General features: G+C 44.3%; 1 protein-coding gene across 3 annotated transcripts in view; it reads right to left on the reverse strand.

The window, feature by feature from the left end:
* The window catches only part of FHOD3 (formin homology 2 domain containing 3), a 475,398-nt gene that overhangs the window by 176,186 nt on the left and 277,685 nt on the right, over nucleotides 1-21,527 (reverse strand). For all 3 annotated transcript variants that reach the window (XM_047087059.1, XM_047087061.1, XM_047087060.1), the window contains exons 6-7: nucleotides 17,934-18,028; nucleotides 2,106-2,217 (exon numbers count right to left, since the gene is read on the reverse strand). In XM_047087059.1, the coding sequence (XP_046943015.1) occupies nucleotides 2,106-2,217; nucleotides 17,934-18,028 (207 nt within the window). The remainder of the gene's footprint in view (nucleotides 1-2,105; nucleotides 2,218-17,933; nucleotides 18,029-21,527) is intronic.

Genomic DNA, 21,527 nt, shown 5'->3' on the forward strand with positions numbered 1-21,527 from the left:
CCCCCAAGGCCATGAGAAGACTTATCCTTTGAATGCAGCCTCCATGAGAATGGTACATGGGTTACCTGAAATCTAGGACAGGATAACAAGGAGTCTATTAACTGCCCCAAAGCAATCCCCAGATATAATTGGCAGATGGAGTATGACCCCTCCAAGGACCAATAAAAGGGTCCACCTCACTATCTTCCCATACACCCACCTTTGGCCCTAAACCTCATTAAATGGAAACAAACCCTGGTTTCTGAGCCACTGACTGTCTTCATCAAGGATTCTCAGCTGGTCCCATAATATGCTCTTGGCCATAAGAGATTTAAAATCTGGCACCCGATGGAAACATGCTGTTGTAGAAAGAAACACACAGGCCTGCCCTGGTCTGGGATCCATCTTCCAGATTCACGGCCCCTGTCCATGCATGAGGGTTTGTCTCTCTCACACAACCTGTGATCCGCCATGCCTGGTGCTAACATCTGCCTGGGCATTTGTGGGAAAGGCATGGGAGCTCAATTTACGGCCCTAGATGGCTTTTATTAACTGATATTCCAACTTCCAAAGTAACTAGTGAGCTACTTTCTTTCACCTGGAAGGTGAGTCTCTGAGCAATGCAGAACCAGAGACACAAATGGCTTGAATCAAAGAGTGCAATTTAGGCCCCTTGTTTCTTCTTGACAGTTGTATCTCGGCCGATTTGTGGATGAAGTGTATGCACAGAAACATATAAACGAAACTCTAGGGAAATACACCAACATGTTAACAATTATTTCTGTCTGTTGAGATTAGAGGTGATTTGTTATCATCTCCTTTATATTTTCCACATTTTCTACAGAGAGTATTACTGTTATAATCATAAGAAGAAAAAAAATGACATGAAGTTTTTGATTTTGAGTCTTAGTGGGGATGATAATAGCGGTAAATACTGTCCTACTGAGAGAACAACCCCCCAAAAGTTTTTCAAAGGACAAAACAAAAAGCCCCTAACATTTTAGCTTCAGGCTTCACAATATTATTGGAGTCACAGCATGTTATACACTAAACCAAATCCAAAGGCCTTTTTGTCATCAAGTATGTATGGAAGGCCCGCATGCTATGGGGCAGCTGTGAGCCTGGAAACCAAGAGGAGAGCCAAAGACCCTCAGGCCGGGCACATAGTCGTGGGAAACATCAATGCACCAACACAGGAGAGAAGGGGACATACAGGGCTCTGAGTGCCCATGATGGACCTGAGATAGGGAAGGGACAATGCAGGCCAGGGGGGAGGAGGAGGGTGACAGGTGGACAGGGGCTGGGTGGTGAATGGTCAGTTGCAGGGTTTGGACCTAATCCTATAGGCAGGGGGAAGCCACTGGCAGGGAAATAATAAGACAAAATTTGTGTCTCAGAAGACTTTCCAACAGCAGAGGTGAGGGATGCCAAGTGATAGATGGTAAAGGCCCCCAGTAGGAAGGGCATGAGATGGAGGGAAGGAGGGGAGAAGATTCAAGAAACAGCTAAGGGTCAGAGCCAACAAACCAGCTGTGAGAGGAGGGGGAGAAAGGAACCAGGGTGACCTGGACACTATGGGAAAAGGGGAGAAGGAGCTGGTTCTATGTGTTCAGTGGAGGGGGTGGGGACAGGGCATAAAAATAAGCTCAGGGTTGGGGCAGCTGGGTGGCTCAGTCAGCTGAGCATCTGACTTCAGCTCAGGTCATGATCTTGTGGTTGGTGGGTTCGAATCCCATGTCGGGCTCTGTGCTGACAGCTTAGAGCCTGGAGTCTGCTTCAGATTCTGTGTCTCCCGCCCTCTCTGCCCCTCCCCCACTCACTCTATGTCCCTCACAAATGAATAAATGTTAAAAAAAAATTAAAAATAAAATGACATAAGCTCAGGGTCTGACCTGTCCTGGACAAGCCCATGGGTGTTTTGTTTGTTTTGTGTGGTTCTTTTGGCACTGTTACAGCAGGTTCCATCCCTAATCTTTGTAGATGTACTCTTCTGAAAAATACGTTTCCTGCAGTGGGGAGTTTGCACAATTGTTTGCACTCAGTTCTGTTTTGAACATGTTAAAAATGGAAGCCTGCCTGCAGTAGACACTTTTGCCCTGATGCAACGGTGGATGGGGGCCACTTACCCCTTTTAGTGTCGACAGCAGAGACGGCCTGAATCAGAAGAGGTGCATTGGACTCCGAGTACTCCACAAAGACCAGCAGCAGCTTCAGGGCTGTCTTCACCACCAGGCGGAACTGCCCAGAGAAGAGAAAACCAACATGTAGCTCTGGATGGTCTGGAAACACCCGGAGGCAGGCTGGCACCCGGCACTTGCTCTGGCCGGGGAACTCTTCTCAGTGAGCACACGGAGGCCTTTGCTGGGTGCCTCAGAAACAGGAAGTAGAATTATGCTCACCTCCCAGATCAGGAAACGGAGGCACCGATTATCCTGCCCGACCCAGAAATAGAACTGGAATTTGAACCCAGGGCCTCTGGCTCCAGAGCCCATAGCCTGTGGTCTCTCGACCAACAAGGTAGCATAGCACCTGCCAGGTCGGTTGCTTCATTTTATCCAGCCTAGAACAGTGCGAGGTACGGATGATCACACTGCTCATTTTTCTGGTGAGGAAGTGGACCCAGGAGGTTAAAGGACTTGCCCAAAGCCACACCACCCAGCTGAGGCAACTGGGAATCTGAACCAAGTCCCGTCCTGCTCGTCCCAGGGCACAGCATTAGTGAGGAGGCACCGTCAGCCCAGGGGCCTTCCCTGCACAGGTCACAGGTCGCCCACCCAAACTCCCAAACCTCCCAGCTGAAGATCAACTGGCCCTGGGGGCTACCTGGCAGCCTGGTGGGGGCAGGGGGTTCCAGGTCACCTCCCTCCCAACCCTCTGGGGGCTCCTGCTGCAACTCATCACCTATAGTCTCCCTACCCTGAGCCTCGATTCCCTCCCAGAACCTCCTCCTAAAGGAACTCACCCACCAACTCTCTCTGGGAAATGGCGTCAAATCACACATCTAAGAAACAAGGAGCTCACGTCAACATACCAGGGACACATGTAGATCTTACAAGGAGCTTGGAACATCGTGCACTCCAGTGAATACTGGAAATTACCCTTGTTAGGGTTGCCACTGGCCTCCATGTTGACCAATCCGATGCTTACTTCTCTGCTCATTTCAACCCCTAACAGCACATGACACAATTGCTCCGCTCCCTCCAAGGACCATTTCCTCTCACCCTGGCCAACCTCAGCCTCTTACCTGAGTGGCCACTCCTTTACTGGCTCCTTCTAGAGTATCCAACCTCTAGGTGGAGGGAGGCCTCAGAGTTCACTCCTGCATTCTTTCCTTCTCTTTCCATACACTCCCTCTAAGTGAGCCCTTCCAGTCTCTTGGCTTTAAATTCTGTCTACGACCTGATGCTAACTATTGCACTCCAGTCCTGACCAAATTCCTGGGCTCTGGCATCGCTCCTCATATGCTAACAAGTTCCTCAAATTCAGGTGGCCAAAAGAGAACCCTTGATCTCACGTGTGCTCATTCCATCCCGTCGACCATTCCAGCCTGCTCCCTCCACTCCCCATGTAGCATGAGGCCCTGCCACCCAGTGAGTGGCCAGTGGGGGGTCACCCTGTACTTCTCTCACCCCATCCCCACAGCAGATCGATCCACGAGGGCTGTCAGATCTTCCCTCAAGAACCGCCCTGAATCCATCCACCTCTCTGCTTCTCTGTCCATCCTGGACCACTGTAAGAGCCTCTTAAGTAATTCCAGACTGGTCCCCACCTTCCCTGATGTCCAAACGGACAAAATTTAGCTGGAGTGACCACCACACTCTCAACCCTCCCTTCCCTGCCCACCGAGCTCAGGACGGAATCCACTCCCACAGCCTTTACAGCTTGGCCCACCTGTGACTCTCTTTCCTGCCCAGTGTGCTCCCTCCATCTACCCTTTTGCAGTCATGTGATGATGTATTTTTAATCTACTAAAGCTTGTTCATGACTCGAGGCCTTCTCACTGGCTATTTTCTGCCTGGAACCAGTCACCACAGGACTGGCCTTTCCTTATCCTTCAGGTATGAAAAATTTCCCCTCATGGGAAATGCCTTCCTAACCCCCTTCATCCAAAGGGACTCCTTGGTGACTCTTACATCGGTGCATTATATTCTTCCCATCCTTTACCACGACCTGAAATTGCTACATATGCACCTGACCTTCATCTACTGCCCCCAGCCAGGACATAAGCTACCTGGCGGCAGAGGTGCTTTATGCAACACACCAGAACTGTCATCTGTCCTGGAAAAGCTGACTGGTCAGGACTGCACGTGAGGCTTGTTCTTCAAATGCAGTCCCCCTCAGGTCACGTGGAGCACTCACCTTGGCCCCGAGCTTCTATCCTCCACACCAGCCTAGTCCTCAGCAATACTACCCACCCCCCATCCACCCACCACAATTGTCTGGAGGGCAAGCAGTGCTTTCGGCTTCCATTCTCAACGTTACATCCTTACCACAATGAACACTGAATTCTTTAGAGGCCTTTGACCTCTTCAGAGGGTTTCTACTTTCATAACTTGAGTCCTGCATTCAGTCCCCTGCTCCCGGACTGAATTCCTGAGTATTTTTTTTCAACCACAAGGCTGGGGGTAGAAGGGGAAGGCAAGGCATAATGAACTGTGCTATCTTTGTATGTTTAGAGCTACAGACATTTCTTCAAGTAAATAAAATCTAGCAAGCCCAGGCGACTTCCTCAGTGGGCGGCCTATTATTAAGTAGATTAAGCCTTCTCAGTGCCTTCCTGGGCAAGATCTGGGCTGCTGCCCTCCTCACTCCCCACCCTGCAGGGGCCCTCTCGCATCCCTCTCATCAGTGTTCCTCCTGAGCATCTCTGTGGTCACAAGATCTTGGCCAACACAGTCCCAGGGACCCAGAACCCCTTAGCCACTTTCCCTCATGAAGCTTATTTTAAGAAACCACTGTTTTCTAGCAAAGTCTTTTTTTTTTTTTTTATTGGTTTCAACATGTCTATTCATGTCTACTTCTCCTTTGCTGTAAAGGTTCTGTTTGGAGTTCTTTTGGCATTGTATTTGTGTTTAAAAAAAAAAAAATATCCCAAACTCTTCTGATTCACGATTTTAGGCTTCTATGAAATTGGCTTCTATTGAGCCTAAGTGTGTATTTGTGTGTGTTTGGAAGCCTTACTCTGTGAAATTAATAACAAACATGTTCGATAGTTAAACTACTTTAGAAAAAAGAGCAGAATGTGAATTTATGGAAATGCATGCTACTAATTGCAAGCATGTCCTAACTAATCACCAAATACGTCCAGCAGGACTTCTCCCCAGAAATACCTTATTAGCATTACTGTAGAGACTTGAAAGTAATAAAAGCACATGACTTTAAAAGGTTTCTACATCAACCCTTATTTATCCAGAAATCATTTAATTTGATGCCCACAAGTATCTGGAATGCAGTCAAAACCCTCCAAAGCTTTGGAACAGCCACAGTGGAGGCCACACACCCATCCCTCCAAGTCCAAACACGCTGCTCATCTCAAAGCTCTTAAAAATCTACTCTAGGTTCCACTGCACTTATCTTGGACACATCCTAATAGAAATGGCTATGGGGATTGCCAGCCCGTATCCACTGGGAAGGGACAAACCACAGGACGGTGACAGGTAAGGAGAGGCAGGCCCAGCATGGCGGCAAGAGCAAGGACAGTGAATGAGGAAGGTGGGAACAGGTGACACAGGTGTCCGTACACACACACCAGGGCATGGCTCAGCCACTGAAAGCCCCTCAAAGGGACAAGGCGGCATCCCTGCAATCTGAACTGCTGGATTTTCAGCTCTGCCCCGTGCTCCTTCATGTTCTAATGACAAGTTCCAATGCAGTGACTCACAGGCTCACGCACTTGCCCATCTGTCTACGACCGAAGGAAAATCAGTAAGAATTGATTCTCATTCTGAAGGTACATCAATCACATGAGAAGGTGAAGCAACCAGTCATAAAACAGTTACATGAGTACAGGGCAAAAAGGAGTCCGTCTGAAAAGCAGCGGCTGTAAGACAAATGGGCAAGTTCCTCGCGCACCTGGAGGATCAGAGGGGCCACCCGTGAAGGCTACCAAGGAAGAAATTCAGAACACGGATGGCGGTGGAAGGGCTGACCCCATTTAAGGTCCCTCCTGCCCCAAGATGCTGTGCTGCTTCCTTTGATAATGTTGAGTGCTTTCCAGATGCCCACCACCTGTGAGGGAGTGAGAAAGTCATGGCCCTGCCTTCAAGGGCATGGTCATCTCACCGCTGAGAGAAGACTCAAAATACCTCCACACCACATGATTGAACATTATCTGCACTACAGGCTCTCAGAGCCAGGCTGCTGAGGACAGAGAGCACTTGCCAGAAGACAGCCGTTTACAGTGGGGAGGGAGAGTCGGGGGAACAGGGTCGGAGCTGATCCAGCCGCCTGTGGGCTTCCGTGCAACACAAGAGCTGCGTGTCAGCCTTTGGGATCGTACTCCCGCAAATAATCCCACTCCCTTAGGGACAGAGGGAGCACACCGGGGGTCCAGATTCAGCCTTTGAGCTACACGTTACCTACATTTTCTGTAATTACATGCTAGGGGATCCCAGTGCTCTATTTTAACACTGTCCATTATAATAAACTATGCTTCATATCGCTTTAAAACACGTAGCTAAATCATAGTCTTTAACAGGACTCTAGACAACCCCTGTGTTACGACGGCAGGATGAGAACAGGCGGCCAGCTGTGAATTGTGCTCCTCATAAGTATTTAGCACACTTTGGGGGTGACAGGGCTGAGGTTTACTTTCAGCTGCAACCATCATCTTGCACTCTGTTCTTACTCAGCATAAAATAGAGGCCATGAACCTTCAGGGGAACAGAGCTGCCCCAGGGATGTAACATTTGTCAGGTCAAGCCTCTGTCTGGGGACTGAGCCTCCGGGTTCCATAAACGACTTGGGGATCCAATGTCACCTCCATGCCAGGAAGCTGGGCCTGGGGGAGGGGTGGCAGGATACTGTCGACATAGGACTTTCCCTTTTTTTAATTTTCTGGGCCAACCCACAGAGAGGGTGTGGAGTCAGCCAGTACAGAACCCGGGCAGCTGCGTTTTAGATAAAATATAACTACCAGATGTACGGAAAAGGCATAAAAGCCAGTTTCTCAATAATTTTGCACATTAGAGCAAACGAACTCCCTTTGTGTTTTATTGTACTTAGAGAAACACAAGAACTATACTTAGAAGGTCAAATATGCTGCTTATTAGGTAGAAATAAAAGTATTCCAAACAAAATTTCCAAATTCCTACTCTTCTAAAAATTCAACAACCATAAAAAGAAAACAATTTCCAAACCTCAGGATTTAAATTACAAAGGGGGTTAGAAAAACATGCTTCATTCTATTTGTTTCATTTTCCACTAAAAAGCATAGATACATGTTCTGGAAGTGGATACTGGTTATTAAAACTGAATTAGAAATTGGTAAGATAGCTTGACTTATAACGCTTTGCCACATTGGTTACCAGGTTACCAGAACTAAGAATATACGGACTGGCTTTTTTTTTTTTTTTTTTAATGTTTTTATTATTTATTTTTGAGACAGAGAGAGACAGAGCATGAGCAGGGGAGGGGCAGACAGAGAGGGAGGCACAGAATCTGAAGAAGGCTCCAGGCTCTGAGCCGTCAGCACAGAGCCCGACGCGGGGCTCGAACTCACAGAGTGTGAGATCATGACCTGAGCGAAGTCGGATGCCCAACCAACTGAGCCACCCAGGCACCCTGAACATATGGACTATTTTAACAACAACAAAGAGTCAAGCGACTTAAGATACTTTTAAGTCCTTCACACTTAAATACTTTATCCCCATGACATATCCTTGAGCTCAGAATCCCTGAGCCAGAAGCTCAGAATGGGCCCTGGAGCCTTTGTAACTGGTTATCAAACAGTCCAACAGATACCTCTGACCCTGAATCTGTCCCCTTCTAAGATGCTGCCTGCAAAATGAACTGGGTCTGGTCAGAAATACAGTGTGGGCCCAGGCAGATTACGGGAGTACAGAAGTCTGGGCCAGGGCTTTGTAGGTATCTGGCACAGGGAGAGGCATGTAGAGACCAGGGCTGGTGCCTCTGCCTGGACAGGAAGTCACCTGCAGTAAATCCATGTGCTATGGCCTCCAGGCCTGATGGCTGACCTCCTTATGACCTGATGGAATTTGCAGAAAGGGAACCAAACTACATTTGTGATTCATGTAGTAGCCAAGTGTGAGTCTGGGAACCCTGTAAGTGTTTACGAGCTAACGGAGAGGAAATCTTGCAGAATGTAACACAGCAGAGTATTCAGAAGTAATTAAATATCAAAATAATAAAAAATGCTACCAGTGAACATTTTCTTTCTATTGAGATAAACTTCTGGGGCTTAGCAGGAGGTTTCTTTAAAGAACAATGAATAAAAGTGGACAAGGTCAGAAAACACCCCCTTTGCTAACTCTCTTAGGATACTCAATGTAATTATGAAGAGTTAGTTGATACGAGGGAACATATATGCACTGATATTGTTAACTAAGGAATACCAAAGCCTCCACACTAAACTACTGCCTTAAAGAACACCCTGGTAACATCTGCCAAATGAAGGAGGGAAATCAACAACTTTGGATACTTGTCCCGTTAGTGACATCCCTACTCTCAGATGCAAAATCTCATGTTCTAGAAGGCTACCTAACCTGTCACACGACTAATTTCTGAAAGACGTCAAAAGAAAACACAAAGGCCAATCTGATTCGTTCTGCTATACTATGGGGAGTCCCATCTTTCCCTCCGGTGCAAACACATAAGCCTTGGGGAAATGCTACAAATATTCTCTCTCGAGCTATAATCAAGGTTAAAGAGCTTTCCTAAGTAAATAATCAGCCCTGGAAACATGACAGAGGACACCACAGCCAGCTCCCATCTCCTTAGAGTGGGTGGAGGAGGGCTGGCCGGTGGAGAAAGGCTGTGGGGAGCAGGGTTAGCAGTGCTGGCAAAAGCAAACCTGAGCTGATAGGGCCACTCCCAGGCTGGCTCACGGAAGCTGACACTTCCTCCGGTTCTCCAGCCCATCCAACTCTCTCAGAGCATTGCTTCCCGAGGAACAGCACATGGGTTGCTCTGGGATGTCTGCATCACCCCCAGATATTCTCCCGTCTTAGAACCACCCATCCCTAGTCTCTCCAGAATCTAGAACACAGCTGCTAGTCCTTGACCAAATGCCCTAAAAAGGCAGAAAGGTCAAAGTCCCCCTGCTTCTGTTTCTCTTATTCATGGGGGATCTTGCTTGCAGAAATTAGTAAGCTACAATTCCAGGTTATCCACAAGCCTCTTTAGAGTTATGGTTCCTACCGCCTATCAGCTCCCTGAAGATGATCATCTCAAAGTGGATTAAAGACACTGCTGTCCAGTCCTGTGGCTGGAGAGCCTTTCTGGACCAGAACCCCTCGGCACGCTGGCTCCTGTAAGGTCTGGCTTGAATCTCTGGTCTCTCTCCCTGACATCTTCATAAAATAACAATGAGTCAAACTAGGTCTTCTTTTTTTTTTTTTTTTCTTTTTCTTGCACTGAGATTATCCTCATATGGACACCCAAGAGATCATATAGGTGAGAATTAGTTTTCCAGTCATATGTACCCAAATAACCAGAAGGACAGCAACAGCCCTCAGGGGGAAGAGAGCCCTTTGTGTCCCCTATCTAACACAAATATTACTTGAACATTCCATTGAAACTTGTAGAATTTTTAAAATTCTTACCTAACGGAACAACGATAAACATGGAAAAACATGTTTTTCAAACACAACCTCATTTACTAAACATGTTAACATCAAGTTAGTAACAAAGCTCTTTAAACGCTATAGCATCAAACAAGTTGATTAACACAAGAAAAGTCCAATGAATTTAGTACATTTCTATAACTATTACATAAGCATTTAACATGTTTTTAAAATAGTATGATGACCCAGGAAAATGCTTGCAATATAGCGTTAACTATGTAATAAAGTTTTAAAAAATTAGAAGAAAATGTACAAAGTTAGTCGTTGAATCTATACAGAAGTATTTCAGGTGATTTTTTCTCTTCTTGTATTTCTAAAGTTTTATACAAAGAGTATATTACACTTATGATCATAAAAAAAATCAAAGTTTTACAAACGCAAAGTCCTCATGCCTGCTGTCAAGAAAGTAAGCAGTCAACAGGGGTGCCTGGGTGGCTCAGTAGGTTAAGTATCCAACTCTTGATTTAGACTTAGGTCATGATCTCACATTTCTTGAGTTTGAGCCCCACATCAGGCTCTGCACTGACTGTCAGTGCAGAGCCTGCTTGGGATTCTCTCTCCGCCTCTCTCTCTCTCAAAAATAAATAAACTTAAAAAAAAAAGAAACTAGGTAACCAATTTGACAATAAATTTCATATATTAAAAAAAACAGATAAATGGAAAAAAAAAGAAACTAAGCAATCAACAGATTTAACTTAACTTTGGAACTCTATGATGTACAACAATCGATATGTTAAAAACTCTGCTGGAAAAGGTGGACAACGTGCATGAACAAATGAGAAATTTCAGTGGAGGGAAACTAGAAAGAGTCAGATGGAAATGCTAGAAATAATAAGCACTGTAAAAGACATAAAGAATGTATTTCTGAAGTTCATCAGGAAGACTTAACGAAGACAAGCTGAGCAAAGACAACAGAAACTGCCCAAGATGCAACAGAGGAAAAGAGAGTGAATCAGTTTTAACCATGTGAAGCATATTTTGATGTCAATCACAGACGACACTTTAAAGCCCCAAACTTTCCCTTCCTGGACAGAAGCCAGATGCAAGAACATCTTAACAAGCATCCTGCTGAAGGGAAAATGATTCAAATGAAGGTACACAATCTCAATTTCTTCATGTCAAGCTCCAAAGATGCAGAAATTAAGAATCCTGGAAAACTACGTCCTTCAAACAATAGCACATCTGATGTTCCATTGGAGGGATAACAGGTATTCAAATAATGGCTTATCAACATGGCAACTATATTTTACTTTTCACATTTGAGCATATAAATTAATATACTCCCGCATAATACTTTTAAGAATAAGTGAGCATAACATGTGACGTTCTGAGAATTTACAATGCAGGCATCTCACACAATGCAAAGTTCATGTCCCAATTTTCAGAAAGAAGGATTATAGATGAAGCTGAAAAATTTATATCCTACATTTCATTAAACCTTCTAACTGATCCCTGGCAACATGCTCCAAAGGCTTTCTGGATGAAAGTCTCATAAGCACTTAGAAAAGAGAGACAGACACCTGGGACCAGCAGTTTCCAGGTGAGCAGGTTCTGGCAAGCTGAGGCCACCTCCTTCTTTAAACAGGAGGTTGAGGGAAAAGAGGTGAGGGAAAAGAGATGTTGATTTACAACACTGGACACTTGTTTGCAGATACAATGCTCAGTGTTCTACCTATTCTTCACTATTATTATCCCCATTTTATCATTTATTAAACCCATTCTATATATGAAAAAGCAATCCACCCAAAGGATCATACAAGTGTATTTGGTCTCAGGGATCCGCACTTAACAGCAGATGCAGCATACGTTGACTTTGGCTTTGGAACTCAAAGAAGAAACGAGGCTGAATGATCAGAGTTCAGCGCCTTCCCACTAAAATGGTCTAAAAATGACTATCAGTGTCAACCTGCAAGCTGCACGGGCTTATGCATTCCTTGGCTCTATCGATGTTTTGGTTAACGGCAGAGAAATTCTGCTCATTAAATTTATGTTAAATAAAACTAGGACTGGGGCGCCTGGGTGGCTCAGTTGGTCGAGTGCCAACTTTGGCTCAGGTCATGATCTCCCAGTTTGTGGGTTCAAGTCCTGCATCGGGCTCTATGCTGACAGCTCAGAGCCTGGAGCCTGCTTCAGATTCTGTGTCTCCCTCTCTCTCTGCCTCTCCCCTGCTTGTTCTCTTGCTCGCTCTCTCTCAAAAATAAACTAAAAAAATTTTTTTAAACAAAAACAAAAACCCTAGGACTAACAGTTAACATGATGAATAGCCAAAGCAAAACGCAAAATCATCTTAAGGCTGGAACTCTGATGATACCAACGGGGAAAAAATGCAAAGCTCGGCATCTAGGTGTAAGTCAATCACGGAGATGCAGAATGGAAGAAGCTGGCATATCAAAAACAAAAACCCTGGGAAGTTTAGGGCATTATCAGTCTAATTTGAGCTAGCACCCAGGGCTGCCGGTGAAAAGCCTAATCAATCAAAAGTGGGATGTGTAGAAGAAGGATGCTATATCCAGTATGATGAGGAACTGCAAATTATGTCACCAACGACTATCTGCAGAAACAATCAAGCTGAGCTTGGACAGGGTGACATGCTAACTGCCTTTAAATACTCAACGAGTTTCCAGGGAGGAAGTGACATTGTGTTGCTCCAGAAAGCAGTGCATGGTGTTTGTTTAACGCAACAAGAGGCATCCCTGGAAAACCCACAAGGAGGCGGGTTTTTTTGTTCGTTTTTTTTTTATTTTATTTTTTATTTTTTTTTAATTTTTTTTTTCAACGTTTATTTATTTTTGGGACAGAGAGAGACAGAGCATGAACGGGAGAGGGGCAGAGAGAGAGGGAGACACAGAATCGGAAACAGGCTCCAGGCTCTGAGCCATCAGCCCAGAGCCTGACGCGGGGCTCGAACTCCCGGACCGCGAGATCGTGACCTGGTTGAAGTCGGACGCTTAACCGACTGCGCCACCCAGGCGCCCCTGTTCGTTTTTTTTTTTAATTTACATCCAAGTGAGTTAACCTCTAGTGCAACGATTTCAGGAGTAGATTCATTAATGCTCCTCGCCCATTTAGCGCCCCCACCCCCCACAACCTCTCCAGTAACCCTCTGGTTGTTCTCCATATTTATGAGTCTGTTATGTTTCATCCCTCTCCCTGTTTTTATATTATTTTTGCTTCCCTTCCCTTATGTTCATCTGTTTTGTATCCTAAAGTCCTCATATGAGTGAAGTCATATGATTTTTGTCTTTCTCTAATTTCACTTAGCATAATACCCTCTAGTTCCATCCACATAGTTGTGAATGGCAAGATTTCATTCTTTTTGATTGCCAAGTAATACTCCATTGTGTGTGTGTGTGTGTGTGTGTGTGTGTACGTACACACACACACACACACACACACATACACACACCACATCTTCTTTATCCATTCATCCATCGATGGACATTTGGGCTCTTTCCCTACTTTGGCTATTGTTGACAGTGCTTCTGTAAACACTGGGGCGCATGTGTCCCTTCGAAACAGCACACCTGTATCCGTTCAATAAATACCTAGTAGTGCAACTGCTGGGTTGTAGGGTAGGTCTATTTTTAATTTTTTGAGGAACTTCCATACTGTTTTCCAGAGTGGCTGCACCACTTTGCCATCGGAGGTGTGGTCTGTTTAACGTCACATAGGTGGATGTGGGTCCCAGGAAGGAAGGCTTCCCACCAATTCCAGGGCCCAACAGTAACACTCCCTCTGCCTCTAGAAGTATCAGGAATGTGGCTGGTGAACATCAGTAACATCTTTAACAAGACTTCACCATTTCTTCAAGGCCAGGATTCCATGTTATGTTATGTTATGTAACTCAAAAAGAGCTTCAGATCTCACTCATATGTGGGGCATCTGATGGATCAGATGCCATGCCAAGGGCTTGAGACCAAAGGGTGCACTCAATCTCCTCCCCTCCTCCTGGAGCAAATGGCACTATGGAGGAACCAGCTTAGCTGCCCTTGTGGACACTGCCTTCACCTCAAAACCAGCATGTCAGGTGCCTGGGTGGCTCAGTTGCTTGAGCGTCCGACTTCAGCTCAGGTCATGATCTCACAGTTCATGAGTTCGAGCCCCAAGTCAGGCTCTGTGCTGACAGCTCGGAGCCTGGAGCCTGCTTCAGATTCTGTGTCTCCCCCTCTCTCTGCCCCTCCCCTGCTCACTCGGTCTCTCTCTCTCTCAGAAATAAGCATTAAAAAAAACCAAAAAACAAAAAAACAGTATGTCAAAGCTCTCCTGCCAATGAATCTCAATGTCCAACTTCTCTATTCCTATCAGAGGCAATGCCAGACTCCTGGCCACTCCGATTCAAAGCTGTGACCCTATCTTTGCTTTTACTTATCTATATCCAGAAACCCAAACCGAGGAAGCTATTCCTCAAGATGTCCCCATATCTCCATTATTCGGTTTCCCCTGCAACTTGCGACCAGGTGTCACCACCTCACAGCTTTGCTACTGTGCGAGCATGCCTACCTCCAAACCATCAAAAAGGAAGTCCAGAGATCTGTGATCAGCAACCTGGGGCAGAGCTGAAAAAAATTAGATTCCGTGGGGGGTAGGGGGCAGAAAAAGAGAGAGCAGGCTGAGCCAAGGTGGAGCAATCCAGAGAGGGAAGATTCCATGACTACAACAAGAGGCATCCCTGGAGAACCCACAAGGAGGTGGGGGACCCTGGGCCTCCCCCATAGGCCAGAAGGAGATCTATAAAGAGAGACGGACTTTCTGTGTTAGAGCGACGAAAGGCCATGCTGTACAAGCTGAATCATTTCACCCCAATTTATTGGACTTCAGATGTATGAAGAGAAAAAACTCCATACTGTGTGAGAAGTCAAGAGATGGGCATCTTCTCCCTACCTCTGACTGCGGAGTTTAAAGACGGGCTTTTGTAAATAAAATGAAACACTTTATTGAAAACACTTTCTTTTCTTTCTTTTTAAAAAGTAATTATTTGGCTGCAAATGCATACTTTTCTCCTCTGGCTAGGAGTCTCAAATATCTGCAAATATGCATTGCATAATGACCCTCTGGCAGGCTGCAAAATCACATCTTGTTGCCTTTCATGGAAGGAAAACGAACAATTATGAAAACAGAAGGACAAGGTTTCTCTAACCCAAGATTTCATTTATCAGCTCCATTCCTGTTTAAGGCCAAAACAATACGAACTCAAGGTAAACCTTTTAGGTTCTGAGAAATCAGACTCTTAGTCAAAAGAAAGCCCTAGGACCTCTGGCTTTCCAGATTTCTTAATTTCAACTTGGAAAACCTATGTGTAAGGAGGGGACAGAGGCTTCCTTCCCCAAGCCTAAAGGTCTCAGGTCTGTGCACCCATGTTTCTTGCAGATACCTTACTATCTAGACCTGGGGGTAAGGGGGATGTCAGGGGCCTCCCTTACTGGTTTTGCAAATAAGAGGTGATCTCATCAGAACTACACGGAAAATCAATCTGCTGGCTGCTCCCACTGCTGACTTTCAGCCACCAGCCTGGAACTGAGCACACCCTGCAGAACAGAGCGAGTCCTTTAGCTGACATCACAGTGGGTGGATATAGGCTGCGAGTCACCCATGGTCCCCCTTCTAACAACACTGTAAGTTCCAAGGCTCAGGCTGACCATGGGCTCTATTTTCTTGTCTTCAGAGTGACCGGCTCAGTGCTGAGCACAGGAGCTGGAGACTACCATGGACCCTCCTTTGAAAAATCAAAGATGGAGAAAAAACCAGCACCGATCCAGTACCGATGCCCCATGTGGCTGGGGAGGAGGAGAACACTCCACCTCAGACAGAGGCCTCAGGGAGAGATGCCCAGGGTCATGAACACTATGTGAAAGGAGGCTGGGAAAGCATAATTCCTACAAACTTATTCTTGAAGACTTCTAATTTTAGGGTTTCTCCATGTTACACAGAAATGCAAGAAGGAGGTTCCTTTCATTTGCTTTTCTTAAAAGAATGATTCCAAAGAAAAATCAGCAGCATGGTGTTGCAACACCAAAGACTGAGTCCTCCTCCCATCTACTGAGCAGAGAAATGATCACTGTTGGGCCTGTTTCCTCTTTCTCTTCTCCTCTTTTTCTTTTCCACCCCTGGGATCTCTCCTCTCACTTTTCTCCATCTCCCTGTCTTCCCTCCGTGACATTCCCTCTGTATCCTCGCTTATTTTCTCCCAACCCACCACCTAGATCTTGCCCTCGCTCTATGCCCTTCTTGCTGATGAGCTAAAAGATGGTCACTTTTCCTACTGTAAGTATGTTAGGTTTTATTTCCTTTCAGAAATAGAGCTGGCTATTGGTGTTTTATCATGACTATAAATAAAGCTATAAAGATTTATTTGTCTCTAACATTTACCAAAAGTCCATTTCTATCACAGAATCTCCTCCCATCTCCCTAGATTGTGGGGTCTTCAAGACCATCCAGGGAGCCTTGGGAAGGGAGCAGTTTCCAAATGAACATGAAGCTTGGGGAGGGTTCCCAGCATAAGGAAAAAAAACAGAAAACACTGTAACAGGATATGAGATATAAATCTTCCCTCAGCCTGGCTAAATCAACCTAGTAAAGCCAGCATTTCATTCAGCATCTAAGGTCACCTACAGCAGTTTGTAAATAGATTCATTTCCATTTTCCATAGAAGACAAAACCAAAAACAAGAGAGAGAGAGAGAGAGAGAGAGAGAGAGAGAGGAGAAAAAATTATTAGTCTTCTGAGAGAAACCATGGCTATTTCTATTATGAAATGGGGAAAAAAATCGATCATCAATAATATGAGAAAAAGGAAAACTGAGAAGGAGATGTAAGGGTCAACCAAGGATCTGGGATGCAATGAGTCCTGCGTATCGGGGCCATCCACGGAGAAAAGGCCCTTCTCACGACACAAGGGCACCATCACCAGGACGATAGTCTGTAAGGACGATAAACCTCAAATGGAATCTGTTCTCGACACAAAGTCAAATCAGGGCTGAATGTTCCTGAAGCACAGCAGAGTCTTTGGGAAGCAGGTAACAGGAGAGGTCAGGCCAAGGGATAAGACTCACCATGATGAGCTCGTCACTGGCGCACACCAGCCTTGAGTGGCTCGCCAGAGTGGCGGTGGCAGTGAGGACAGGGATGGGAGCCATTTAGGCTGACCACGTGCTCTCCAGAGACCCCCCCCCCAGAACATTATGTTGATCCTGTGACCTGTGCAAGTCCTCTAGTTGCCCCATGCAGGCCCTCTAGTTGCCCCTCTGCCTGACCCTGTTGCCCACTATAGTCAATTTCATCTCCTCCATGCTGCCCCACCCCACCCTCGCCCCAAAAGCTGACCACACTCCAGCCTGATCCACTTGCACCTACTCAGGACAGGATCCCTTCTTACTCTTCCTCAATCCCCCCTCCAAACGGCCCCTCTCGTGGCCCCACCTGAGGATGCAGGGAGGACCACGTCAGAGCCTTGCCCAGCTCAAGTGACAGGGTAGGTCTGCCTTGTTGGGGCACTTCCCGAGTGTGGGGTTCACAGCCAAGTCATGGATGGATCAGGTTATCACGTGCCAAGATGCATGGGGGAAATCAGAGGATTCTCCCAACTAAGCACTCTTTTCCTCAACTACAAAATGGGGATGATGTTATTTATCTCATCATGGTCTCATTTATCTCATCACGGATTAAAGGAGATAATGCTTATAAAACACCTACTATGGTGCCTGGGGCCTGGTCAATCTTTACTAACTGCTACTTTTATAACTGATGGTAGAGTTGAAAGGTGGTCTCAAATTCCTTCAACTACACAGAAGAATATGCACATATGCACAACACACACATATGTCCTTATGTAACTGAACATAAATGAACATGAAACAGATAAGATTGATACTATATCTCTAGTACAATTTTTAAATTAAACATTAAAAACTAGAGGTGCCAAAAGCATCTGATTAAAGCTTGAAAGAAGAGAACATAAAATGCATTAAAACTTCATAAACTTTTTGCAATTTGAATGTATTTTAAAATCTGTAAAATAGTCATCCTCACTTCTACTGTTACACGGCTGGAACCAAGCTAAACAGAATTTCTTTCCACAAAGCCATCTCAGAGAAAACAAAAAGAAAGGTATATGATATGCAAACTGAGTAAAAGTTCGACCATAACCTTCTCTTACCTTTGACCCAATGAGCGTGTACAGCCACTGAATGGTTTCATTGTGGTTTATTACTCCATTCATCCCATCCACATACAACATAATCTGGCCCAAAGCTACAGAAGAGAAGAGAAAAAGGAGGAGACGTTATGGTTTTATATGTATATGCAATCTTCGGTGATCATAACGTTGGTTGAGATTTTCATATTTTAAGTGCACGGTGTGTTACAAACTGAATCTGAAGAGATTTCCTGAGCTCTTCTGAAATTAGCTAAATTTCATCTCAGAGAGAAAGTCTTGACCATGGCAGAGGAAGCAAGGGCTATTCCTGGTGTCTGGAAGATGCAATTAAGGTACCAAATACAGTGATTGTTGTTTCTGTGTGTCTTGATGCATAAATGCATGCTTTTATGTTTCTATATCTGTGTGCAGTCCCAGACGGGGCAGCCATACCCCCGGGACGGTGTCTGGATTGTGGCCTCCCACTGGGGCCAAGAGGAAAAATCAAGTTTTTAAAAGCAACCTGGCAGGTCTCAGGTGCAATGCAACCCTCCTGATTATCATTTTAATCCTTTAGATAAGAGATAAATACGTATTTTATTATTTGTAATTCCTTTGAAAGACTGTTCAGATTCTTTTAAATGTCAGAAAGCATGAGAAAAATAATTTTCAGATACTAAGTCCCAAATTCTTAGTTAAGGAAAAGACAGTCAGTGCATATTATCATTTTTCACCAGAAAGAAAAGATAGGCCATATTACTGCCTTGTAAAAAAAAATTATTAACTCTAATTTTTCAGTTCCCTTAATATCAAAATCACTTGGGATTCTAGATAATGAACAAGTAAGTTACATACATGACATAAATAGGCTTTCTTAAATCACGGGTGACCTCCTAAATCCTTTCACCCATCATTAATTGGCAAAGGATTAACATTTTCAGGCAACACTTTTTTTCGTGGTCACAGGACATATCATTTTAGAAAAGTGGAAAATACGGAAGAGTGAAGTGAAAATAATTCAATAATGCCACCATAATTCTAGGATAATCATTCTTAACACACAGATATATTCTCTTTTATTCATTATACGTGCACACATACCCATGTTTATATGTAGGTTGTAGGAAAATGGCGCTGAATGAAAAGAGTAAAACATGAAATAGTGAGCATACACTAATTCCAAGCATAGAAATATATGTGTGATGTTAGAAAATACTTTCCTAGCCAACAAAAGATCAAATAACAAAAACACACAATTGCTGTGAGAAAAAGGATGCTCTTCAACATGCAAAAACTCAAATTTACAAAAAACTGAATATATGCTTGGTACAATAAACACTACATTTGTGAAAATAACTGATTAATATTCTACTTAGTGGTGCAACACTGGAGATACTCCTGTTAAAATCAGGAAAATTAAAAGATGGTGCCCACTAAGCCCCATGATTATTTAGCCCTATTATAGAATTTCAGGCAAATTTAAAAGACATGAGAATTAACGAGGGGTAGGAAGGTTGGAAATGAATATATAATACTGTCATTCTTTGCAAGAAATATAGACCTGATTAAAAATTCATCTACAGAATTTACAATGAAGAGATCACAATTACGACCACTTTATCATCTTCATGAGAAAGGTGTATGTAACATACAAAGAAAATCAAAGTTTAAGGTAAAGAAATAATAGATAAACAGCCATATGATAGTATGATAAAGGCTTAGATGATTTACTGTATACACAATTCATACAAATTTCTAAGAAAATACTAAATGCCAAGAGAAAAAAGTCAAAAGCATTTCGTAAGACAGACAACAAGCTATTCTACAATAACACACCAATTTGTCCATCATCACTATGCTAAAAAAATTAAAAAGATAATGAGGTAGCGTTTTCTGTTAAATCAGCAGAGGTATTTTTTTAAAAGAAATAATTAGGTATCAAATGCTTAAGAGGTTCAACAAGTAACCTCACACATTACAGGTGGCAAGGCAAACTGATACAAATCCTGTAATAAGGCTACTCAGTGCTGTCATTGCTTTAAAATAATTTCATTTAATGCCCACTGTGTGCCAAGCTCTAAGGGGGCACTTGAAATGTTACTCCCATTTGACAGAGGGGAAAAAAACACAAGGCTCTTGAAAGTGCAGGAACCACTCTACAAACCCCATTGATACCAGGGGGGCCTGGGTGGCTCAGTCAAATGACCGACTTTGGCTCAGGTCATGATCTCACGGTTTGTGGGTTCGAGCCCCCCGTCAGCTCTGTGCTGATAGCTCAGATCCTGGAGCCTGCTTCGGATTCTGTGTCTCCCTCTCTCTCTACCCCTCCCCTGCTTGTGCTCTCTCTCTCTCTCTACTTCAAAAATAAACAGACAGTAAAAAACAAAACAAAACAAACAAACCATTGATACCAAGGGGCGGAGGCCACCTCCAGCCAGGGTAGGCAGGGTAGGTGGGCTCCTTTATGTCAGTACTGAGAGCCTTAAAGTCCTCTCTGAGCTCTTCCCCATCATGGTGATTTCAGGCATCTGCACTAAGAAAAAAACCCTTAAGTTAAAAAAATAATAATAATAATAAAGCAGTGAAGACAGTCACTGAAGTGTCACCTCTATTAAAATACTAACTAATACCTGGGACACTTGGGCAGCTCAGTCAGTTGATTTCAGCTCTCATGATCTCGCCATTATTGAGGTCGAGCCCTGCACTGGCTCTGTGCTGAGCGGGCAGCCTGATTGGTATTCCTCCCCCCCACTCCCTCCCTCTCCCCCTCTCTGCCCCTCCTCTGTTCTCTCTAAATAAACAGTACTAAAGTAAAATGAAATATTAACTAAGACCTAAATATCTATCATAGTTCTAGAACTCAGCTCTAGTAAATGACTGCATAGGTTATGTCCTAACCCATTAAATGCTTCTGATAAGATAATTAAAAAGTAAAAAATTATAAACATGACCTAATTCAACAAAACAGTCAAATCTTCATGCATAGAAGGGAAGGAAAATACATGAAATGTTAAATATTAATTATTAAATATTAAATACATGAAATATGATTGGTATATGTTCTTTGGATATGTTTTTTTCCCTTTTGTATTTCCCACTATGGACATCTATTACATCTGTAATAGAGAAGTAAATAAATAGACAAGAACAAAATATGATTGTTTAATAGAAAGTATCAGGTGTTTTTCTTGGTTTTTACAATTTATTTCCTAGCCCATCCCTCTCCATATACCTCCCTCCTTCAGAAAGGTACAGCCCACACCTTCAGGGAGTAACGCTGAGAATTCAGCACATTCTACCCCCATTTTTTCCCTTTCCCCCTTTCTTTCCTCCTCTCCCACCCAAAACAAACTGGCAAATCTCCAGGGAAGGGAAGCGTGTGCCACTGTCCTCTTCCTATTCTACTTCACTGTTGAAGCAAATCCTCCGGCAGATTTTAATACTTTCTTCTAAATTGGCCTAAAGGCACGGGGGAAGCAATCTACCCTCTACCCTTTGGAGAGATGCACCCCTAAAGAGGACCCTGCCTCTAAGGCTGAAAAGCTAGGAATGAAGATTTTCACCCTAACAGCTCAGGGCCACCCACAATGCAGGAAGCCCAAAGGCCAAGGCCCT

The sequence above is a fragment of the Lynx rufus genome, unplaced genomic scaffold (assembly GCF_022079265.1).
Source record: "Lynx rufus isolate CCGP_SWC_20201006 ecotype Redwood Valley unplaced genomic scaffold, mLynRuf1.p SCAF_22, whole genome shotgun sequence".
NCBI lineage: Eukaryota > Metazoa > Chordata > Mammalia > Carnivora > Felidae > Lynx > Lynx rufus.